We start from the raw sequence: 18,188 nt of genomic DNA, 5'->3' as shown, positions 1-18,188 counted from the left end.
GTTGATTCTGGATCGACACACATTTTGGCCTTCATGTCCTTGATCCGGCCAAACCTCATTGTGGAAACACATCCCAGTATCTTCGCAGGATATCTTGGAAAACAATGTTTGAGATTTTAAAGATTTCCAGCCAATTTAGTTTAATTTGCTGTAACCAGTCCCTTCCCATCGGGCTTGGCCTGAGCCCCTCTATGACAATCAAAGACAGCTAGGTTTCTTGTTCTTTGTAAGCTATTGGCGTACTTACTGGTGGTCTCAAGAATTTGCAGGGTTTCCCCCTTATAGATTAATAGCTTGGCTGCCGTGCTACACAAATTCAGGGTCTGAGCCCTTTCTCAAAAGTGATCAAACATCTGCTCCCCCACATCCGTAACCAATGTCCCGGTATCGACCTCCATCTTCATGAGTCTTCCATTCACTTACAGAATTATTTTTAAAAAATAAATTTAGAGTACCCAATAATTCTTTTCCAATTAAGGGGCAATTTACTGTGGCCAATCCACCTAACCTGCACATCTTTGGGTTGCGGGGGTGAAACCCACACAGACACGGGGAGAATGTGCAAACTCCACATGGACAGTAACACGTGGCTGGGATTTGAACCTGGGTCCTCAGCGCCGTAGGCAGCAGTGCTAACCACTGTGCCACCTGCCACCCCCACTTGCAGAATCATTTTGATTGGGGCTGTCTTATTTACCTTGACGACATTCAGACGATACATTTTGTGCTCCTCCTCAGAGCTCTTCTCCACTTGGTTCTGTGGTGTCATGAATCACTGCTGCTGTTTTTTTTTGCATTGGCGCGCACTGCCCCACGTGGCAATGTGCTGTAATATGACCGTTTTGAACGCGCCACAATGACAAGCTTCCTGGGAGTGGTCTCCCCCACATCGATAGCAATCCACCTATCTCTTGGGCTGGCGGCTCATTCTTTTCTCAGTTTTCTGACTTCAACCCGAACCCGAGGACCGTGTCTAGTTCTCTACTGTGCCCATTGATCTCACTGTGCTCCACGTGGCCATACTGCCCCACAACTGATTCACTTCCCCTTCTGGCACGCTTTGGAACTCAGATGCGTCTTTTTCGGCACACTTTGTCAGCTATCTCAATTGCTTTGTCTAACGTGATTTTTATTTCTGGATGTTGATATTGTTAATTCCGCACACGAAACAGTCGCACAGCATATCGCTGAGCGCTGCACTGAACTCACAATGCTCAGATATTTGGCGGAGTCTGTCTACGAAGGCAGAGACGGACACTTCTGGGTCCCTAACAGCAGAGCTAAATTTATATCGTTCAACAAACTGAGCTTAAATCCCCCACCTCCCTCCCCTCCCCCCCGATTAGCTCAGTCAGCTGGATGGCTGGTTCATGAGCGAGGCAACAGCACGGGTTCAATTCCCGTACCAGCTGAGGATTTTCATGAAGGCCCTGCCTACTCAACCTTGCCCCTCGCCTGAGGTGTGGTGATCCTCAGGTTAAATCACCACCAGTCAGTTCTCCCCCTCAAAGAGGAAAGCACCCTGTGGTCCTCTGGGACTGTGGCGACATTCATTCACCTGGCAGAGAGCAGCTCTGATAATCTAAGGAGAATATAATGTTCTTTCCTTGTTAATGGCTTTTCCAAATGTTGACAATTACCTGAAGAGTTATTTTATTGCTTCTGAAAAGTTTTGCACTGGGGTGGGCGGGTGCGTGAAAATATCACATGATCAATGACACACTACAATCTTCTTACCAATCATATAATCACACATAATTATTTTTAAGACTGCATGGGCTCAAAATCACAGAACAGAAAGTGCTGGGATGGTGTAGCTCACTCAACATGTGGAGAAAGGAAACATTACTCTTTATTTCCTTGCGATACGTGCTCGTTTTCAAACCTATCGCAAGGAGCTTCTAATTTATTTTACTGGGAAAATAAATTGATTCCCTGAACTCCGGCTTATTTCCATTTTGTCCTTCAAATTGGAAAGCAAAAGCTACATATTTTTCACAACATAAAAAAAATTAATTTGAAACAAAATAAAAATACTTTGGGGGCTGGAAATCAGATAGAAAACCAAAAAATGGATCGAAATGAGCAAATGTTTCAAGTCTAACATCACTGCTTCAAAGTTGGAGGAAGACTCATTTTGGACTCAAAACTTTAACTCTGTTTCCCTCTCCACAGATGTTGCTAGAGCTGAATTAATTTTATATTTCAGTATCACACAAAGCTCTTGGTTGATCTTTCACAACCAGTTTTCGATTGTGCCGTGCTGGTACCTTCGATTTGCCCTGTTTCCACTGCTCCCTATTTGCCGATTATTTGCTCTCTGCTCCCTATTTGCCCTGTTTTCACTCCTACCTCCTATTTGTTCTCTGTGTTCACTACTCCCGTTCATTTGCCCTCTCTGTAGTCACTGCTCCCCTACTGCCCTGTTTTTGCTGCTCCCTTTTAACCCTGTTTCCTATTTACCGTCTGGTTTCTCTGCCCCCTATTTGCCCACTCCATTTTTACTGCTCCATATTTGCCATCTGTTTTCACTGCTCCCTACTTGCCCTCTCTGTATTTACTGCTCCCTATTTGCCCCCTTTGTATTCACTGCTTATTTGCACCCTGTGTTCACTGCTTCCTACTTGCCCTCTCTGTACTTACAGCTCCCTATTTGCCCTTTTTGTATTCACTGCGTCCTATTTGCCCTCTCTGTATTCACTGCTCCCTATTTGCCCTCTCTGTATTCAATGCTCCCTATTTCCCCTCTCTGTATTCACTGCTCCCTATTTCCCCTCTCTGTATTCACTGCTCCCTATTTGCACTCTCTGTATTCACTGCTCCCTATTTGCACCCTGTGTTCACTGCTTCCTATTTGCCCCCTTTGTAGTCATTGCTCTCTATTTGCACCCTCTGTGTTCACTGCTCCCTATTTTCCCTGTCTTTTTACTGCTCCCTATTTGCCCTCTTTGTATTCAGTGCTCCCTATTTGCTCTCTCTGCATTCAATGCTCCCTATTTACAGGGCTGGATTCTCCGTAGCCCCGTGCCAAAATCACGTTTGCCGCATGGACGGAGAATCCAATTTCACGCTGAAATTGGGCCCGGCGATTCTCCGGGACCCAAGAATCGGCATGATCGCGGAGTACGCTGCGCAGCTTTGGGCCTGTTGACAGAGGCCAGCGCAGCGATCGCCGGCTCCTGACCAGCTGGGTTCCCGACGGCGTGGAACTAACCACCTGTTGCCGGCCGGGATGCTGGCGTGGCGGCTGTGGACTCAGTCCGCGACCGCCCTGGTGGGGGGCGGGGGGGATCGTATCCGCAGCTAAAGCTGCATGAATTACTCCCGGTCCCTGCTAGTGCCCTGCAGGGCATTGAATTAGCTGTACTTTTTTGCAGGAATCTCTAGAATAAAACGCCAGTGTTTTTACACTGACGTGGGGACATAGTCCCATTTTGAGAGTTCCAGCCCCCTGTTCACTGCTTCCTATTTACCGTTTTTTTTGCTCCCTATTTGCTTTCTCTGTTTGCTCTCCCCCTATTGCCCTGTTTTCTCTGAACCCCATTGGCCCTGTTTTCTCTGCTCCCTATTGACCCTCTCTGTTTTCTCTGCTCCCTATTTGCCGTTTTCTCTGCTCCCTATTTGCCCTCTCTATTTTCACTGCTCCCTATTTGCCCTCTCTCTATTTGCATTGTTCTCTATTTGCCCTCTCTGTATTCACTGCTCCCTATTTGAGCTTTGACAATGGGTCATCTGGACTCAAAACGTTGCTCTTTCCTCTCCCTACAGATGCTGCCAGACCTGCTGAGATTTTCCAGCATTTTCTCTTTGGTGCCTATTTACCCTGTTTTCACTGCTCTTAATTTACCCTCTCTGTTTTTCTGCTCCCTTTTTGCCAACTGTTGTCTCTGTTCCCTATTTGCCATCTGTTGTCTCTGCTCCCTGTTTGCCATCTGTTGTCTCTGCTCCCTATTTGTCCTCTGTTTTCACTGCCCCCAATTTGGCCTCTCTATTTTCACTGCTCCCTATTTGCCCTCATTCATTTCACTGCTTTCTACTTGGCCTTTCTTTTCACTGCTCTCTATTTATCCTCTCTCTTTTCACCGCACCCTATTTGCCCTCTTTTCATTGCTCCCTATTTGGCCTGTTTTCTCTGCTCCCTATTTACCCGTTGTTTTCACTGCTCCCTATTTTCCCTGTGTTCTCTGCTCCCTATTTGCCCTTTCTGTGTTCTCTGCTCCTTATTTGCCCTCTGTATTTACTGTACCCTATTTGCCCTGTTTTCACTGTTCCCTATTTACCCTGTTTTCTCTGCTCCCTATTTGCCCTCCTTTATCACTGTTCCCTATTTGCCCTGTTTTCTCTACTCCCTATTTGCCCTCTGTATTCACTGCTTCCTATTTGCCCTCTGTTTTCACTGCTTCCTATTTGCCGTTTTCTCTGCTCTCTAATTGCCGTTTTCTCTGCTCCCTATTTGCCCTGTTTTATCTCCTCCCTATTTGCCCTCTCTCTTTTCACTACTTCCTATTTGCCCTCTGCTCCCTATTTGCTGTTTTCTCTGCATCCTACTTGCCCTGTTTTCACAGCTCCCTATTTGCCCTGTTTTCTGAGGCCTACTTGTCCTCTCTGTTTTCTCAGCTCCCTATTTGCTCTCTTTTCACTGCTCCCTACTTGCCATCTCTGTTTTCACAGCTCTCTACGTGCCCTCTGTTTTCTGAGCTCCCTATTTGTTCTCTGTTTTTACTGCTACCTACTTGCCCTCTCTGATTTCACTGCTCTCTGTTTTCACTGCTCCCTATTTGCCCTCACTCTTTTCACGCACTCTGAAGCCAGAGCCCGCGATAAGCACTCTTTGAAATGTGTCAGCAATGAATGAGCCGCGGTCCGGTCCCGACCCCCAGCCCCGTAGCCCAATGCAACTTCCGACACGGAAATCCCGCCCCCTGCGCCCGCCTCCCATTGGCCGCCGCCCGAGTATCAAGATTCCATTTGGAACGTCCTTGCCGGCTGGCCCTCTGCTGATTGGCTGGCCGCCGCGTCACAATGTAGCCAGTGTCATCTGGCTTGCCGACGCTCCATTTGATGCGGGAGTTTCTGGGACTGGAGATTCAGGGCAACTTGTGTCCGGGCGGGAGCTGGGCACCGAGCGGCCGTGGAAGGACAGTTTGACCGTTCCCCAATGGATCAGCATGGGCCGAGCGGGGCAGCGCTCTAACTTGGTGCCCGGACCGACCGCCAGACCGACCACGGCGGGGCCTCAGGAAGGGATGATGGACTCGGAGACCGGGGCGCATTAACGCCAAGGGATCACTGGAGATATTTTATCCCCACACAGTCACCCCCTCCCAGCTTTGGTGCGGAGGAGAGGGCGGCCGGCGCAGCAGATTCTTCCAGATGGCCGGTTTTAACTCACTCCGCCAGCGGCTCTGAAGTTGGAAAGCTCGGCCCCCCTCCAAACTACTGTTAGTTCCTTCGTGATTCACAGCGCGAATGCAGCCACACCCTCACTGTGCTTCCTGAGAGAGATATCCAGACTCCTCACTGACTCTGCCATTCCAGCAAAACCCACTGCAACTGCTGACACTTTTAACTTGTGGGCAGTTTTATTTTAAGACATATGCAAAGCACTCTCGTAATACCTCCAGCCATCAGAAGACCGGGAACAAGGGGAAAAGTGAAGTCGCCGGTGCGTGTTTTAACCGTGGGGAGTTTTCTTTCGAATTCTCGACCGAAATCTGCAACCTCGGGAGACATAAGCCCCGACGAGAAGTGAAAGAGGTTTCTTGTGTGTTATATTCCCCTCCCCCGGTGTGTGTGTGTGGGTTGTGTGTGGCCGGGGGAGAGACAGAAAGATTCTGCCTTGCCTATTTCCCCACACCCCACTCTGGAAAGCACACCGCCGGACGGAGGAGCAGAAATCCCAGCCAGCGGAAAAGGATTGGCGACACAAAAGTTAATCGCGAAAGGGCATGATGTACAGAGCCAGGAGGCGGTGGACTTGCCGAGAGAGGACATGCATATTGGCTTGTGTCGGTCAAAGGAACTAAAGAGAAAGAGTGTGTGTGTGAGTGAGGAACTGAGCTCGACACCGGTGCAACCCTCCTGGGAAAGAGAAAGATCATCCTTATTATTACTTTGCGTGTTGATTAATTGATTATTTTTTAAAAGAGAGATTTTTGCCCCTTTAATGGAACGATGATGCGCGCAGAGAGAGATCCTGGGCTCAATCGGAACTGCGCTGGTCTCCCAAGCGGTATGCCAGAGGCCACTCGGCACTATGGCTAGTAGCGGCTCGGCCCAGTCGGCGAGCAGCAGTAGCGGCGGCAGCGGCTCCCAGCAGCGGCGGAGACTGGCTTTCGTGTGCGACATGTGCAAGAGCAAGATGCAGCTGGTGGCCGACCTGCTGCTGCTGTCCAGCGACAACCGGCCGGTGCACAGCGAGAGCCTGCCCGAGGCGGCGATGGGAGGAGGCGAGAGCCTGGCGGGACCGGGGAGGGCGGTGGCGGGGAGCGAGAGCCTGGCGGGACCGGGGAGGGCGGTGGCGGGGGGCGAGAGCCTGGCGGGACCGGAGGAGGCGGCGGGGGGCGAGAGCCTGGCGGGACCGGAGAAGGCGGCGGCGCGACCGGGGAGGGTGGCGGGAGGCGAGTCCTTCGACAAGATCCGCGACACGGTGATCGCCCGCACCAAGGGGCTCTCCATCCTGACCCACGACGTGCAGAGCCAGCTGAACATGGGCCGGTACGGCGAGGTAGCAGACAGCCTGGCCGAGCTGTGCGAGCTGGTGGTGGCGCTGGTGGAGTGCTCGGCCCACGCGGCCTACCTGGCGGCAGCCGAGGCGCCGGGCTCGCAGGCGGCGGTGGCCGGCCTGGTGGACCGCTACCGGCTGAGCCGGGCCCGGCACGAGGTGGAGCAGAGCTGCAGCCTGCTGCGGACGGCGCCGCTGGGCGAGCTGAGGCCGCCGCTGCTGCTCGAGGTGTCTCGCGGCCTGTCGCGGGGCCTGCGCGGCCTGACCGAGGCCTGCGCGCTGGCCTCCGACTGCAGCCGCGACCGCTTCGCCCGCGAGCAGTTCAAGCTCAGCGTCAAGTGCCTGAGCTCCAGCGCCGCCGCGCTGCTGGCCTGCGTGCGGGAGCTGAAGGGGCGGCCGTGCGAGGCCAGCCGGGCCCGCTGCGTCCTGTTCGGCGGGCCGCTGCTGCAGGCCGTCCACGCCCTGGTGGGCTTCGCCACCGAGCCGCAGTTCCTGGGCCGCGCCGCCTCGCTCAGCGCCGAGGGCCGCGCCGTGCAGACCGCCGTGCTGGGCGGCGCCATGAGCGTGGTGTCGGCCTGCGTCCTCCTCACCCAGTGCCTCCGGGACATCGCGCTGCACTCGGACAGCAGCAAGGTGCCCGACTACCGGCAGCGCCTTCACCACTCCGCCCTGGCCGTGTCCGACGGCTGCAAGCTGCTGTCCCAGGCTCTGCGGGACCGCTCCTCACCCAGGACCCTGCCCCCGCCGCCACTCAACTCCCTCAAGTGAGAACAAAAAAACAACCCCGTCCCGCCTCTCAAATCCTCGGAATGACGCCGGCTGCGATTTAACCCCGGCCGCATTTTCCGCTCCCGCCCAACTCCATGGGAGTCTGAACGGCCCCCTCGCGTTTTCCAGCCCCGCCCCCCCCCCCCCCCCGCAACAGGGCCAGGGAATTCAGCCCTTTGGGTAGAACCACCGGCCGGATTTTCCGCTCCCGCCCAAGTCGATGGAATTTTGAATGGCTCGCCACCGTGTTTTCCAGCCCCCCCTTCGCAACCTGGCCATGAAATTCCCGCCCTTTGGACAGGATTTTACACTCCTGCCCCAAGTTGATGGACTTTTGAATGGCTTGTCTGTTTTCCAGCCCCTCCGCACCCGGGCCATGAAAATTCAGCCCTTTGGGTGGGCTTTTACACCAATGGGGATTTTCCACTCCCGCCCAAGCCGATTGACTTGTGAATGGCTCACTGCGTTTTCCCAGCTCCCACGACATGAAAATCAGCCCTTTGGGTGGAGCTTTTCGCCAGCGGGATTTTACACTCCGGCTCAAATCAATTGACTTTTGAATAGCTCGCCGCACTTTCCAGCCCCCTCCCTCGACCAGGCGACGAAATTCAGCCCTTTAGGTGGAATTTTACTCCGGCCCAATTGTTTTCCTCTTCATACCAAAGAATCCTCTCGGGCACCGCTGTGTTTTTAATCTGTGTGTGTGTGTTTCAGACTGAACCACCTTGCAACTTAGCAGAGGATGATGCAGCACAGGAGAAGACCATTGGGTCTATAGTGCCTGTACTAGCTCTTTGAAAGAGTTCATCCCACCCCCGAGAAAGATGTTTTTTTCGCCCATACCTAAGAGTTTAAACTCATTAAACAGACTAATCAAGGCTTTAATCGTGCTGGGTGCGGTTCCAAGTCGAGTGTCTTCCGGATATCCTATTGTTTGTCATTAACAGAAACTATAATAAGGCAATTGGCATCACGGTTTAGAACGTTTTTTTTTTACCTCAATTAACATGAGCGCGCACACACACACACATTGCCAGCGGGGTGGAATGTAGCTCCGTCAAGTATGTGTGATCTGTGGAGTCAAATGGTAAGAGAGAGAAGTGAGCTTGGTGTTAGTGAAAGGGAGTGTGCAGTTGTGATCGTGACCTTTTCACATCTTGATTTCAAAAAGTTGGGATAAAGCTGCTGTGTTTTTTTTTTCAGTTTTACACTATTTGCCAGATGTGGAAGTTGATGTCAAGTTTTCTTGCATGTACTGGAGTATTTATTTCAACATTAAAATGTTATGTTTCTCATGAGACTTTGTTAAATCTGTTTGGCGGGGGTTTTGTTCAGTATGGTATAGTCTGGCTATCTATTGGACTTACTGTGAAGTAAATACCTTGCAACGGGTATTCTGGGTGTCCAACTGAAAATTTAACTTGTTCTAAATGCATAAATGTGATCTATAATGTAAGTTGCCTCTTTGATCTCTAACCAGTGCAATTTAAAGCTTGCTTCTTAAATGCTGCCATGTCCTCCACCACTGAGTAAGTAGCAGAGAGAAGATTCTGACGTGTTTGCGTAACGTGAACATTGCCTCTTTTATTTCTAATCTTCCTCCTCTTTCTGCAATCATTTACTCCCATTGGGCTTTGATCACACAGTTGTTCCTTGTGTCTGGTACCTCTGTCTCCATATCCACTCTTCACCCATTGTGTTTGGGTCAAGTACCTATGTAGATTGGACATTCGGACCACCTATGCTCTATACATTGCCTTCATCCACTGAGGTATCAAGCGGGTTGAAACCTTGTCTTTCCTTTCAGAGACTTTTAAAAATTGGGGTGTGGGCTTCGCTGGCGGACAGTGCTTGTTGCTCATTCCTAACCTTTAAATCACTCCAGTGTACCAACATTTGATACGAGGGCAGTTAGAGTCAGGCACCTTGATGCAGGACTGAGAGTCGAATCGCCCAGACTGGGTAACAGTAGCAGGTTTCCTTCCCTAAAAGACAATAGTGAACCAAATGGGTTTTTAATGACAGTTCAACAACTTCATGCACATGTTTACTGCTACAAACTTGATTTTAAAAAAAAAATAAAAATTAGAGTACCAATTCATTTTTTCCAATTAAGGGGCAATTTAGCTTGGCCAATCCACCTACCGTGCACATTCTTTGGGTTGTGGGCGTGAAACCCACGCAAACACTGGGGAAATGTGCAAATTCCACACGGACAGTGACCCAGAGCCGGGATCGGATCCGGGACCTCGGCGTAGCGAGGAGGCCGTGCTAGCCATCGTGCCGCCCTCCAACTTGATTTTTAACATTTTAAAAAATTGAATTCAGATTCAAATTGCCTGGTGGAAGTAGAACTCGTATTTTCTCATTCAGAAATATTACTACACCAAGTACCTGACTTTTGTCTACGACCATTGCTGCTTGAAACTTGTCAGGCTCCCGATCAAATCTGGTAAATCTATGTGGTTAGCACTGCTGTCTCACAGCGCCAGGGACTCCGGTTTGATTGCAAATTCAGGTGACTGTGGAGTTGCACATTCTCTCCGTGCCCGTGTGTGTTTCCTCCTGGATGCTCCAGTTTCCTCCCGCAGTCCAAAGATGTGTAGGTTAGGTGGATTGGCCATGCTAAATTGCTCCTTCGTGTTCAAAAGGTTAGGTGGGGTTACAGGGATGGAGCGAGAGATTGGGCTTAGGTAGGATATTCTTGCAGATCCGATGCGCTGAATGGCCTCCTGCATTAAGGATTCTATTCTATCCTGTTATAATCAGGTTTTATCACCTTTCCCCAAAAGAGAGATTTTATACCACCCATTTTTACTTCTAGATATCCCAAAGTGATAATATTCCAGGAGTGTAGTCACTGTTGTAGGAAATGCAGCAGCGAATTTGCACTCGGCAAGGTCTCACAGACAGGTAATACGATAAAATACCAGATAATCTGTAATGTTATTCATGTTACAGTGGAGAAGTCCCTTCCATTCCAAATAGTGCAGTGGGATCTTTTATGGTCAGATGGTGAGGCTTTAGGGTCCGTTTAATGGCTCATCTGAAAGATGTCCACAATGCAGCACTCTCTCAGTATTGCGTTGATATATCAGTCTGTGTTAGGTGCTGAAGCTTCTGGACTGGGTCATGAGTCTACAATCTTCTGATTGACAGGCCGGAGTTTTCATTCACGGGACCTGGGCATTGCAGGCTGTGCCAGCATTTATTGCCCATTCCTTCCCTAAAGGACATTAGTGAACCAGGTGGGTTTTTACGACAATTTACAATGGTCATCATTAGACTTTTAATTCCAGATTTTTATTGAATTCAAATTTCACCATTTGAACCTGGGTCCACAGAGCATTATTCTGGGTCAGTGGTTTACTATTCCCATGACAATACCACTACGGCACCTCCTCCCCATAGACTGCTGGCAGCTGCACTGTAGCTGACGCCTAACGAGCAGAATTAGCTTATTTTTTGAACGTTTTGGAAAATTGTAACTTTTCTAACTTCCAACAAACTCTTCTGCAGTTGGGAGTCTTTAAAAAAGGTTCCACAGTATTAATAAAGGAATTTCAGTCCCTATGCCTGATCACTATACCACTTCAATGTGAAGCACACTCCCAATTTGAAATAAAATGCTTTATTTGATTTAAGACTTTTAAGTTCATTATATTAAAATAGACGATTTATGCATCTTTTGATTTAAACAACACACTCACTCAGCATTTCAGAATGACAGAGTTGACCAGAATCTCATTTCAAACAAAATTGATTAGACATCTTAATTGTCTTGCTATCTGGGTGAAATGTAATCAGGAATCTAATGTGCTGTGGCTTCTAACTATAAAACATCCTATGCTTTGATCAGGAATTTGATACAATAGTAATGATAACGGTGGGTTATATTACAGTGCCCTGGAATTCTATTATCATATTGGTGTATTTTTATATAGTGTCCTGGTGAAATTCTTTGAAAGAAATCAATCAGACCGTGCCTACTCAAGTGTGTAGAAATGTTTTAAATTCACTCATGGAATCTGGATGTTTGCTAGCAGGGTTAGCATTTATTGCCTGTCTCTAGTTGTCCTTGAGAAGGTGATGGTGAGGCACCTCCTTGAACTGCTGCAGTCTTAGGTGGTGGAGGCACTCCCACATTGTTGTTAAGACAGGGAATTTTGGACTTTTGATCCAGCAATGAAGGCTGAATGGCAATCAATATATTTCTTAGCCAGGATGGGGTATGTGACGTGGAAGGGGAACTTGCAGGTGGTGCTGTTCCCAAGTGCGCTGCTGCCTTGTTCCTTGTAGGGAGCGAGGGGGTAACAGTCATGGGTTTGCAGTCAAAGAAGCCTTGGCGAGTGGTGGTGCCTTTTGTAGATGGCACATACCACTGCCATGGCCGTCTGGTGGTGAATGTTTCAATTCTGTTGGATACTCCGATTTATTAACAAAAATACATTTAGAGTAGCCAATTCTTTTTTTTCCCCAATTTGGCGTGATCAATCCACCTACGCTGCACATCTTTGCGTTGTTGGGGTGAGACCCACGCAGTCATGGGGAGAATGTGCAAACTCCACACACTCAAACCCGGGTCCTCAGCGCCGTGAGCTAACCACTGTGTCACCATGCCACCCAAACTTGAAAATAAATTGTATGTGTTTTGATAAGATAAAGAATTGTGTCAATCGGTCCCAGGCTTGGGCTGCTATGGGTTCAGTGCAATGAGATATCTCTCTGTCTCCGAGTCTTAAGCTTTGGAATTCCCCCTTTGTCCTCTTTTTATGATGCTTCTCAAAATCTACCTCCATGACCAGGTTTTTGGTCACCTGTCCTAATATCTCCTTATGTGTTTAATTTGTCTGATAAAACTGCCGCAAAGAGCATTTTTATCACTTTAAAGATAAACGCGGCAACTGAGTATCAGGAACATTTGGCATGTTTTCAGGGATTCTAGAGCGAATTGGATTATTATCTGTAAATGAAGAATGTGTTGGGTGGCATGTGACACAGAGTGCACTGGGACTGCGGCGCTGAGGACCCGGGTTCGAATCCCAGCCCTGTGTCACTGTCCATGTGGAGTTTGCACATTCTCCCCATGTCTGCATGGGTTTCACCCCCACAACCCAAAGAGATGCAGGTTAGGTGGATTGGCCATGCTAAATTGCCCCTTAATTGGAAAAAAAAATAATTGGGTACTCTAAATTTATTTTTAAAAATGAAGAATGTGTTGGGTTATGGGGCGAAAGTGGGAGAATTGCAGTACTTGTATTGCTCTGTCGGAGAGCTGGTACAGACATGGTGGGCCAAATGGTCTCCTGTGCTAACACAGCCACTGAAATTTATCCCAGTACCTATTATTAATAGGTGTGAACCTATTATTTACAATGAAAATGGGGTTCACCCAGTGACAGCACTGAAGTCACTGCACACCCACATAGACCGTTGTGAAGAAATGACAGCCATGACTTTAAGAGGGTATTTTAACCTAGCCACTGTGCTGCCCTGAAATTTATTTTCTACTGTGTAATAAAATGTCAAGAGTCTGCTGAGAGTTATTCCCCAGTGAGAAGTGTTAACTATGATATCTTATTTGACAATTCCAAAGTTATCCTAACTGATTCCCTCCCCCTCCGATCTTCCACCCTCCATTAACTTCAATTCATTGAGAACTTTGCTGCCCACACCCTAACCTTCACCTAGTCACATTCACCCATTGCCCTTGTGTGCAATGTAGGTCAGTCAACATGTGATGTTATGATATACTAATCCTCATCTACATTTTCAGATCCCTCCATGGATTCTTCCTCCCTATCTCTGTAACCACCTGCAGTCCTATAACCATCGAAGATATCTGCACCCCTCCAATTCTAATCTCTTGCTCATTCTGATTTTAATTGCTCCTTCGTCAGAAGCCATTCCTTCAGCTGCCTTGACTCTTAACTCTGGAATTCTGTTCTTAAACTTGTCTGTATCTCTACCTCTCTTTCCCTCTCATTTTATCATGCTTCTTAAAATGTACTCCTGACTATGCTTTCATGCTTTTTAGGAGGGGTGATCTTATTGAAATCTTAGTGATTCTGGCCTTGGGTGACGGTGTGGAGTTTGCACTTTCTTCCTGTGTCTGTGGCTTTCTTCCGGGTGCTCCTTTTTCTTCCCACAGTCCAAAGATGTGCAGGTTAGGTCAATTGGCCATGCTAAATTGCTCCCTGGTTTCCAAAAGGTTAGCTGAGGTTATGTGGATAGTGGGAGTGGCCCTAGGTAGGGTGCTCCTTCGGAGGGTTGGTGCAGACCGATGAGCCCAATGGCCTCCTGCACTGTAGGGATTCTATATCAGTTATCTGTAGGTAGCTATCAGATCAGCCATGATCTTATTAAATGGCAGAGCAGCCTCGAGGGGCTGAATGGCATACTCCTTTTCCGTATATAAGATCCTGAGAGGATTTGATGGGGTAGTTATCAGGAGAGATTAAGACCAGGGAACGCAGTTTAAGATGGAGATTAGGAGGAATTTTGTCTCTCAAAGGATTGTTAGTCTGTGGAATTCCTTTCCCAGAAAGCAGTGGACTAGGGACTGAAGGGTTATGGGGGCACAGAGGAAAGTGAAGTTAAACTCCACCAAGTCAGTCATGATATTGAATAGGCATAAAGGGCTAAATGGCCGACTGCTGCTCTTATGTCGCAGTCATCAATCCTTGGGTGGTACAGTGTGACATTCTGTTTAATAATACTCTGTGAAGTGGCTGCCAGATTTTAAATCATTGTTCATGGTGACAGTGAGTATTAATCCCAAACAATATGGCTGTTTCAGTTGAAATATCAATAGAATTTGTGGTGTTTGCATCTTTACCGGTTGTACCAGAATATAACCTTTACCAGGACTTTCTCCAACCTTTAATGATTAACTGGAGTGCAGGTATTTGGTTGCAGAGGAGTTGAATGCTGGCCGTGTGCAGTTATTACCTGTCCCAGGGACATGGTGACATTAGATATTTGCTGGGGCAGCAGGTCACCATGAAAGGGTACGGAAGCAGATCATATTCTCAATTCCTCTTTCCACTGTTGTCCTGTTGCCCAAGCAAGCGTCTTGTTGATGTTTTAAATTTGAAAAGAAAAGCAAAGCTGTGTATCTAAAGTGCGTGTCATATCTTCAGGATGCCCCAATGATTTTGAATTACGTTTAAAGCTTAATGATTGTTGGAAGTAGGGAAATGCAGGAGCGGATGTGTGCATAGCAAGATCCCATAAAGAGACATTTCTCCAAAAGGAAAGGTTGAGCAAGTTGGGCCTTTCCTCATGGGAGTTTTGGAAGAATGGGAGGTAATCTTATTGTAATATATTAGGATAGATGTGGAAGGAGTATTTCCCCTCATGGGAGAATGTAGAACTCGGGGACACCGTCTCAAAATAAGTGACGTCCCATTTAAGCCAGAAAAAAGACGGAATTTGTTTTCTCACGGGTCGTGTAGTGTTTGGCATTCTCTTCCCTAGCAAGCAGGCTGGGTCATTGAGTATATTCAAGGCACGGTTAGACAGATTTTTAATTAATGTGGAAGTAGATGGTTATGGGGAGCAGACAGGTTAGTGGAATTAAGGCCACAATTCGATCGACCATGAGCTTGTGGAATGGTGCATCAGGCTCGTGGGGCTGAATGGCCTACTCCTGCTTTTTACATTCCTATATTGTTAAATGATTGTGGTCTGCTTCAGAGATATTGGTTGAGAAATGTGTGGCTTACCACAGCTCTCCTGTCCGAGGATATTTTCTGTTCACCTGTTGATTATTTAAAGGGATGTTGGCGTCGCTGGCTAGGCCAGCATTCACTCCCCATCCCTAATTGCCCTTGCAAAGATGTGGCAAGCTGCCTCTTGAACCACAGTGGCCCATGTCGTGCATGCACACCCACAGTGCTGTTAGGGAGGGAGTGCCAGGATTTTAACTCCGTGACAGTGAAGAAACAGCCATTATAGTTAGGGGCGGCACAGTGGTTAGCACAGCTGCCTCACCGCGCCCGAGACCTGGGTTCAATTCTGGCCTTGGGTGACTGGAGTTTGCATTTTCTCCCCGTGACTGCATGGGTTTCCTCTGGGTGCTCCTTTTCCTCCCAAGGTCCAAAGATGTGCATGTTAGTGGATTGGCCATGCCAAACTGCCTCTTAGTGTCCAAAGACGTGCATGTTTGGTGGGGTTGCAGGGATGGGGCTTGGGAGTGGACCTGGATAGGGTGCTCTTTCAGAGAGCATTCGATGGGCCGAATGGCCTCCGTCTGCACTGTAGGAATTCTATGGTTCTAAATCAGGATGTCGTGTTGCTTGGAGGGGAGCCTTGCAGGTGGTGATGGCACCTTGCATTTTGCTGTTTTTGTCCTGGGAGGTGGACGTTGTGGGTTTGGAAGGTGCTGAGCAAGTATATTATCTGTTCTGAACGGCAGTTTCTCTGATACAACAGCAGTGCTTCAGTACTGCACGAAATTGTAAGACTGGATTCGGTGCTCGGCTTTTGGAGTAGACCCAAAACTATCTAACTTTGACAGGGGTGCCACCAATGATGCCTAAATGTCACCAGTTAGTTTTTGTTGGGCTGGGGTGTAAGCGTTTATAAATCGGGAAACCTCAATGTGAAAATGAATTAAAATCGCTTATTGTCACAAGTAGGCTTCAAATGAAGTTACTGTGAAAAGCCCCTAGTCGCCACATTCCAGCGCCTGTTCGGGGAGTCTGGTACGGAATTGAACCGTGCTGCTGGCCTTGGTCTGCTTTACAAGCCACGTAAAGTAATTATGATTTAGATTCTTCAAAGATAAATTAGTATTACTCTGGGAACACCCAAGCTGAAATACCTTTTACTTTTTAATCATATCAACAAATTCTGGAATGATTTTGTGGCTTAAAATTTAAATGAACACTGAAGAAAAACTTTGGTTCCTCAAAATTGTATATCCAAAGAATCCATGCTTCAAAAAATATAAACAATAGAAATGTAGTTTCCACACCCTGTTCAGAATGTCATCATTTAACATGAAATTTGTCCTTTGTTGAGCTTTAAATTCTTTCTTGGCACGTGGGAGTCGCTGGCAAGGTCAACTTTTATTGCCCCTCCCTAGCTGCTGTTGAGAAAGTGGTGGCGCATTCTTGAACTGCTGCAATCTCTGTGGTGTGGGGTACACCCACCATGCTGAGAGTGGTGGGCGGGAGGGGGGGGTGGAAGTTCTCGGATTTTGATCCAGGCACAATGAAGCCAATTGCCATTAACCTGCATAAACTTACTGTACTGTTGATCTTAATTTTTATAAAAATTATTGCAGGTGGAAGTGTTTAGCTCTAGATATTGTGACAACCATATGAGCTGGCTCTTTTTGCCCCTCTTTAGGATGATTATAAGAGAGTTTGAATTTAAATAGGAAGTGATATTGCCAATTCAGTGTATTTATATATTGAACTGTGTGTAGCTTGATGTTAGACATAAGCATAATCTCATTTAGTTAAAGATGCAGAAATTATCAAAAGATTTAAATATACAAATATATCCCAACCACCCACTAAGCACCCACAACACCTCCCATGCTTCAAGCATTCAAAAATTGAATATTATTTTGCAGATCTTAAAACATGGCCAAGTAAAAAGTAAAGTCAAAAATTGTTCGTTGCTTGTTTATAGCTGAAGGGCCACTTTCCGAAGTTGTTGCTGGTACTTTGGTTTCTCACTGGAGCAGTCAATCTGTAGTGTGATTTTCTTTTCTTTTGAAGACCGTGGTGTTGATTTTGGAATCTTCCTTTAAAAACTCTCGCTTTGCAGCAATGAGGTCTTCTGATGGGTTTTCAAATCACAGTTCAGTTTTGATGAGGGAGATTTCTGAGAAAGAGAGGGGGTGAGGCCGTTGCCCCTTACTGTTTCTGTGGCAGTCTCTCTGGCTGTTGGTTTATATCCAGTATATTTTACACCTAAGAACTGAATGATGTTACCTCTCTCTGGGCTTATCTTAGCCACTGTCTCTGAAAGCACCATAGATTCTGTCTCCATAAATAGCTTCTGTCCTTCGCAAATGCAACATAGTAGCTGCTGTCAGCTAGTGTCCTTTGCTTAGCCAAGTGTTCTTTTAAAAAATTAAGCCCATCTGATGACATACATTATAAATTCAATTGTTAACCCATCTTCATTATAAGGAGCTTGAGTGGGTATGTGCGCCCAACTTGAACTTGCATGAAATTGTGAGAGACGATGTCGGCAGCATGTCCTTAAGTCATATTGATGTCATATTACAGTCGGCAGGTGTGTGTTCTGACATCATGGTGGCCTCGCATTATATTGAAGTTGGTGGCCGGATGTCATAGAATCCCTACAGTACAGAAGCAGACCATTTGGTCCATTTGAGTCTGCACTGACCCTCTGAAGGAGCACCCTACATGTGCCCACTCCCCCATCCTATCCCTGTAACCCGTTACCCCACCTAACCTTTGGACACTAAAGGGCAGTTTAGCATGGCCAATCCACGTAACCTGCACACCTTTGGTCTGTGGGAGGAAACCGGAGAACCCGGAGGAAACCCACGCAGACACTGGGAGAAAGTGCAAACTACACACAGACGGTCACCCAAGTTCAGAATCTAACCAGGGTCCCAGCGTCATGCCACCCTCATCTGATATTACAGTCGGCGGTCATGTGTCCTGATGCCATGGTGCCCTCGCGTGATATTACAGCAAGGAAGCGT

General features: G+C 47.7%; 1 protein-coding gene across 1 annotated transcript; it reads left to right on the top strand.

Moving 5' to 3' along the window:
- Positions 1 to 5,030: 5,030 nt before the first annotated feature.
- Positions 5,031 to 8,790, top strand: tlnrd1 (talin rod domain containing 1). Its single transcript, XM_072468755.1, has one exon. It carries the CDS (start codon positions 6,257 to 6,259, stop codon positions 7,490 to 7,492), a length of 1,236 nt encoding a protein of 411 aa, XP_072324856.1. The 5' UTR covers positions 5,031 to 6,256; the 3' UTR covers positions 7,493 to 8,790.
- The last annotated feature ends 9,398 nt before the right edge of the window (positions 8,791 to 18,188 follow it).

This window comes from Scyliorhinus torazame, chromosome 12 (genome assembly GCF_047496885.1).
Source record: "Scyliorhinus torazame isolate Kashiwa2021f chromosome 12, sScyTor2.1, whole genome shotgun sequence".
Taxonomy (NCBI): Eukaryota; Metazoa; Chordata; class Chondrichthyes; order Carcharhiniformes; family Scyliorhinidae; genus Scyliorhinus; species Scyliorhinus torazame.
The sequence above is the reverse complement of the archived record's forward strand: the minus strand, read 5'-3'. Positions and strand labels throughout refer to the sequence as shown.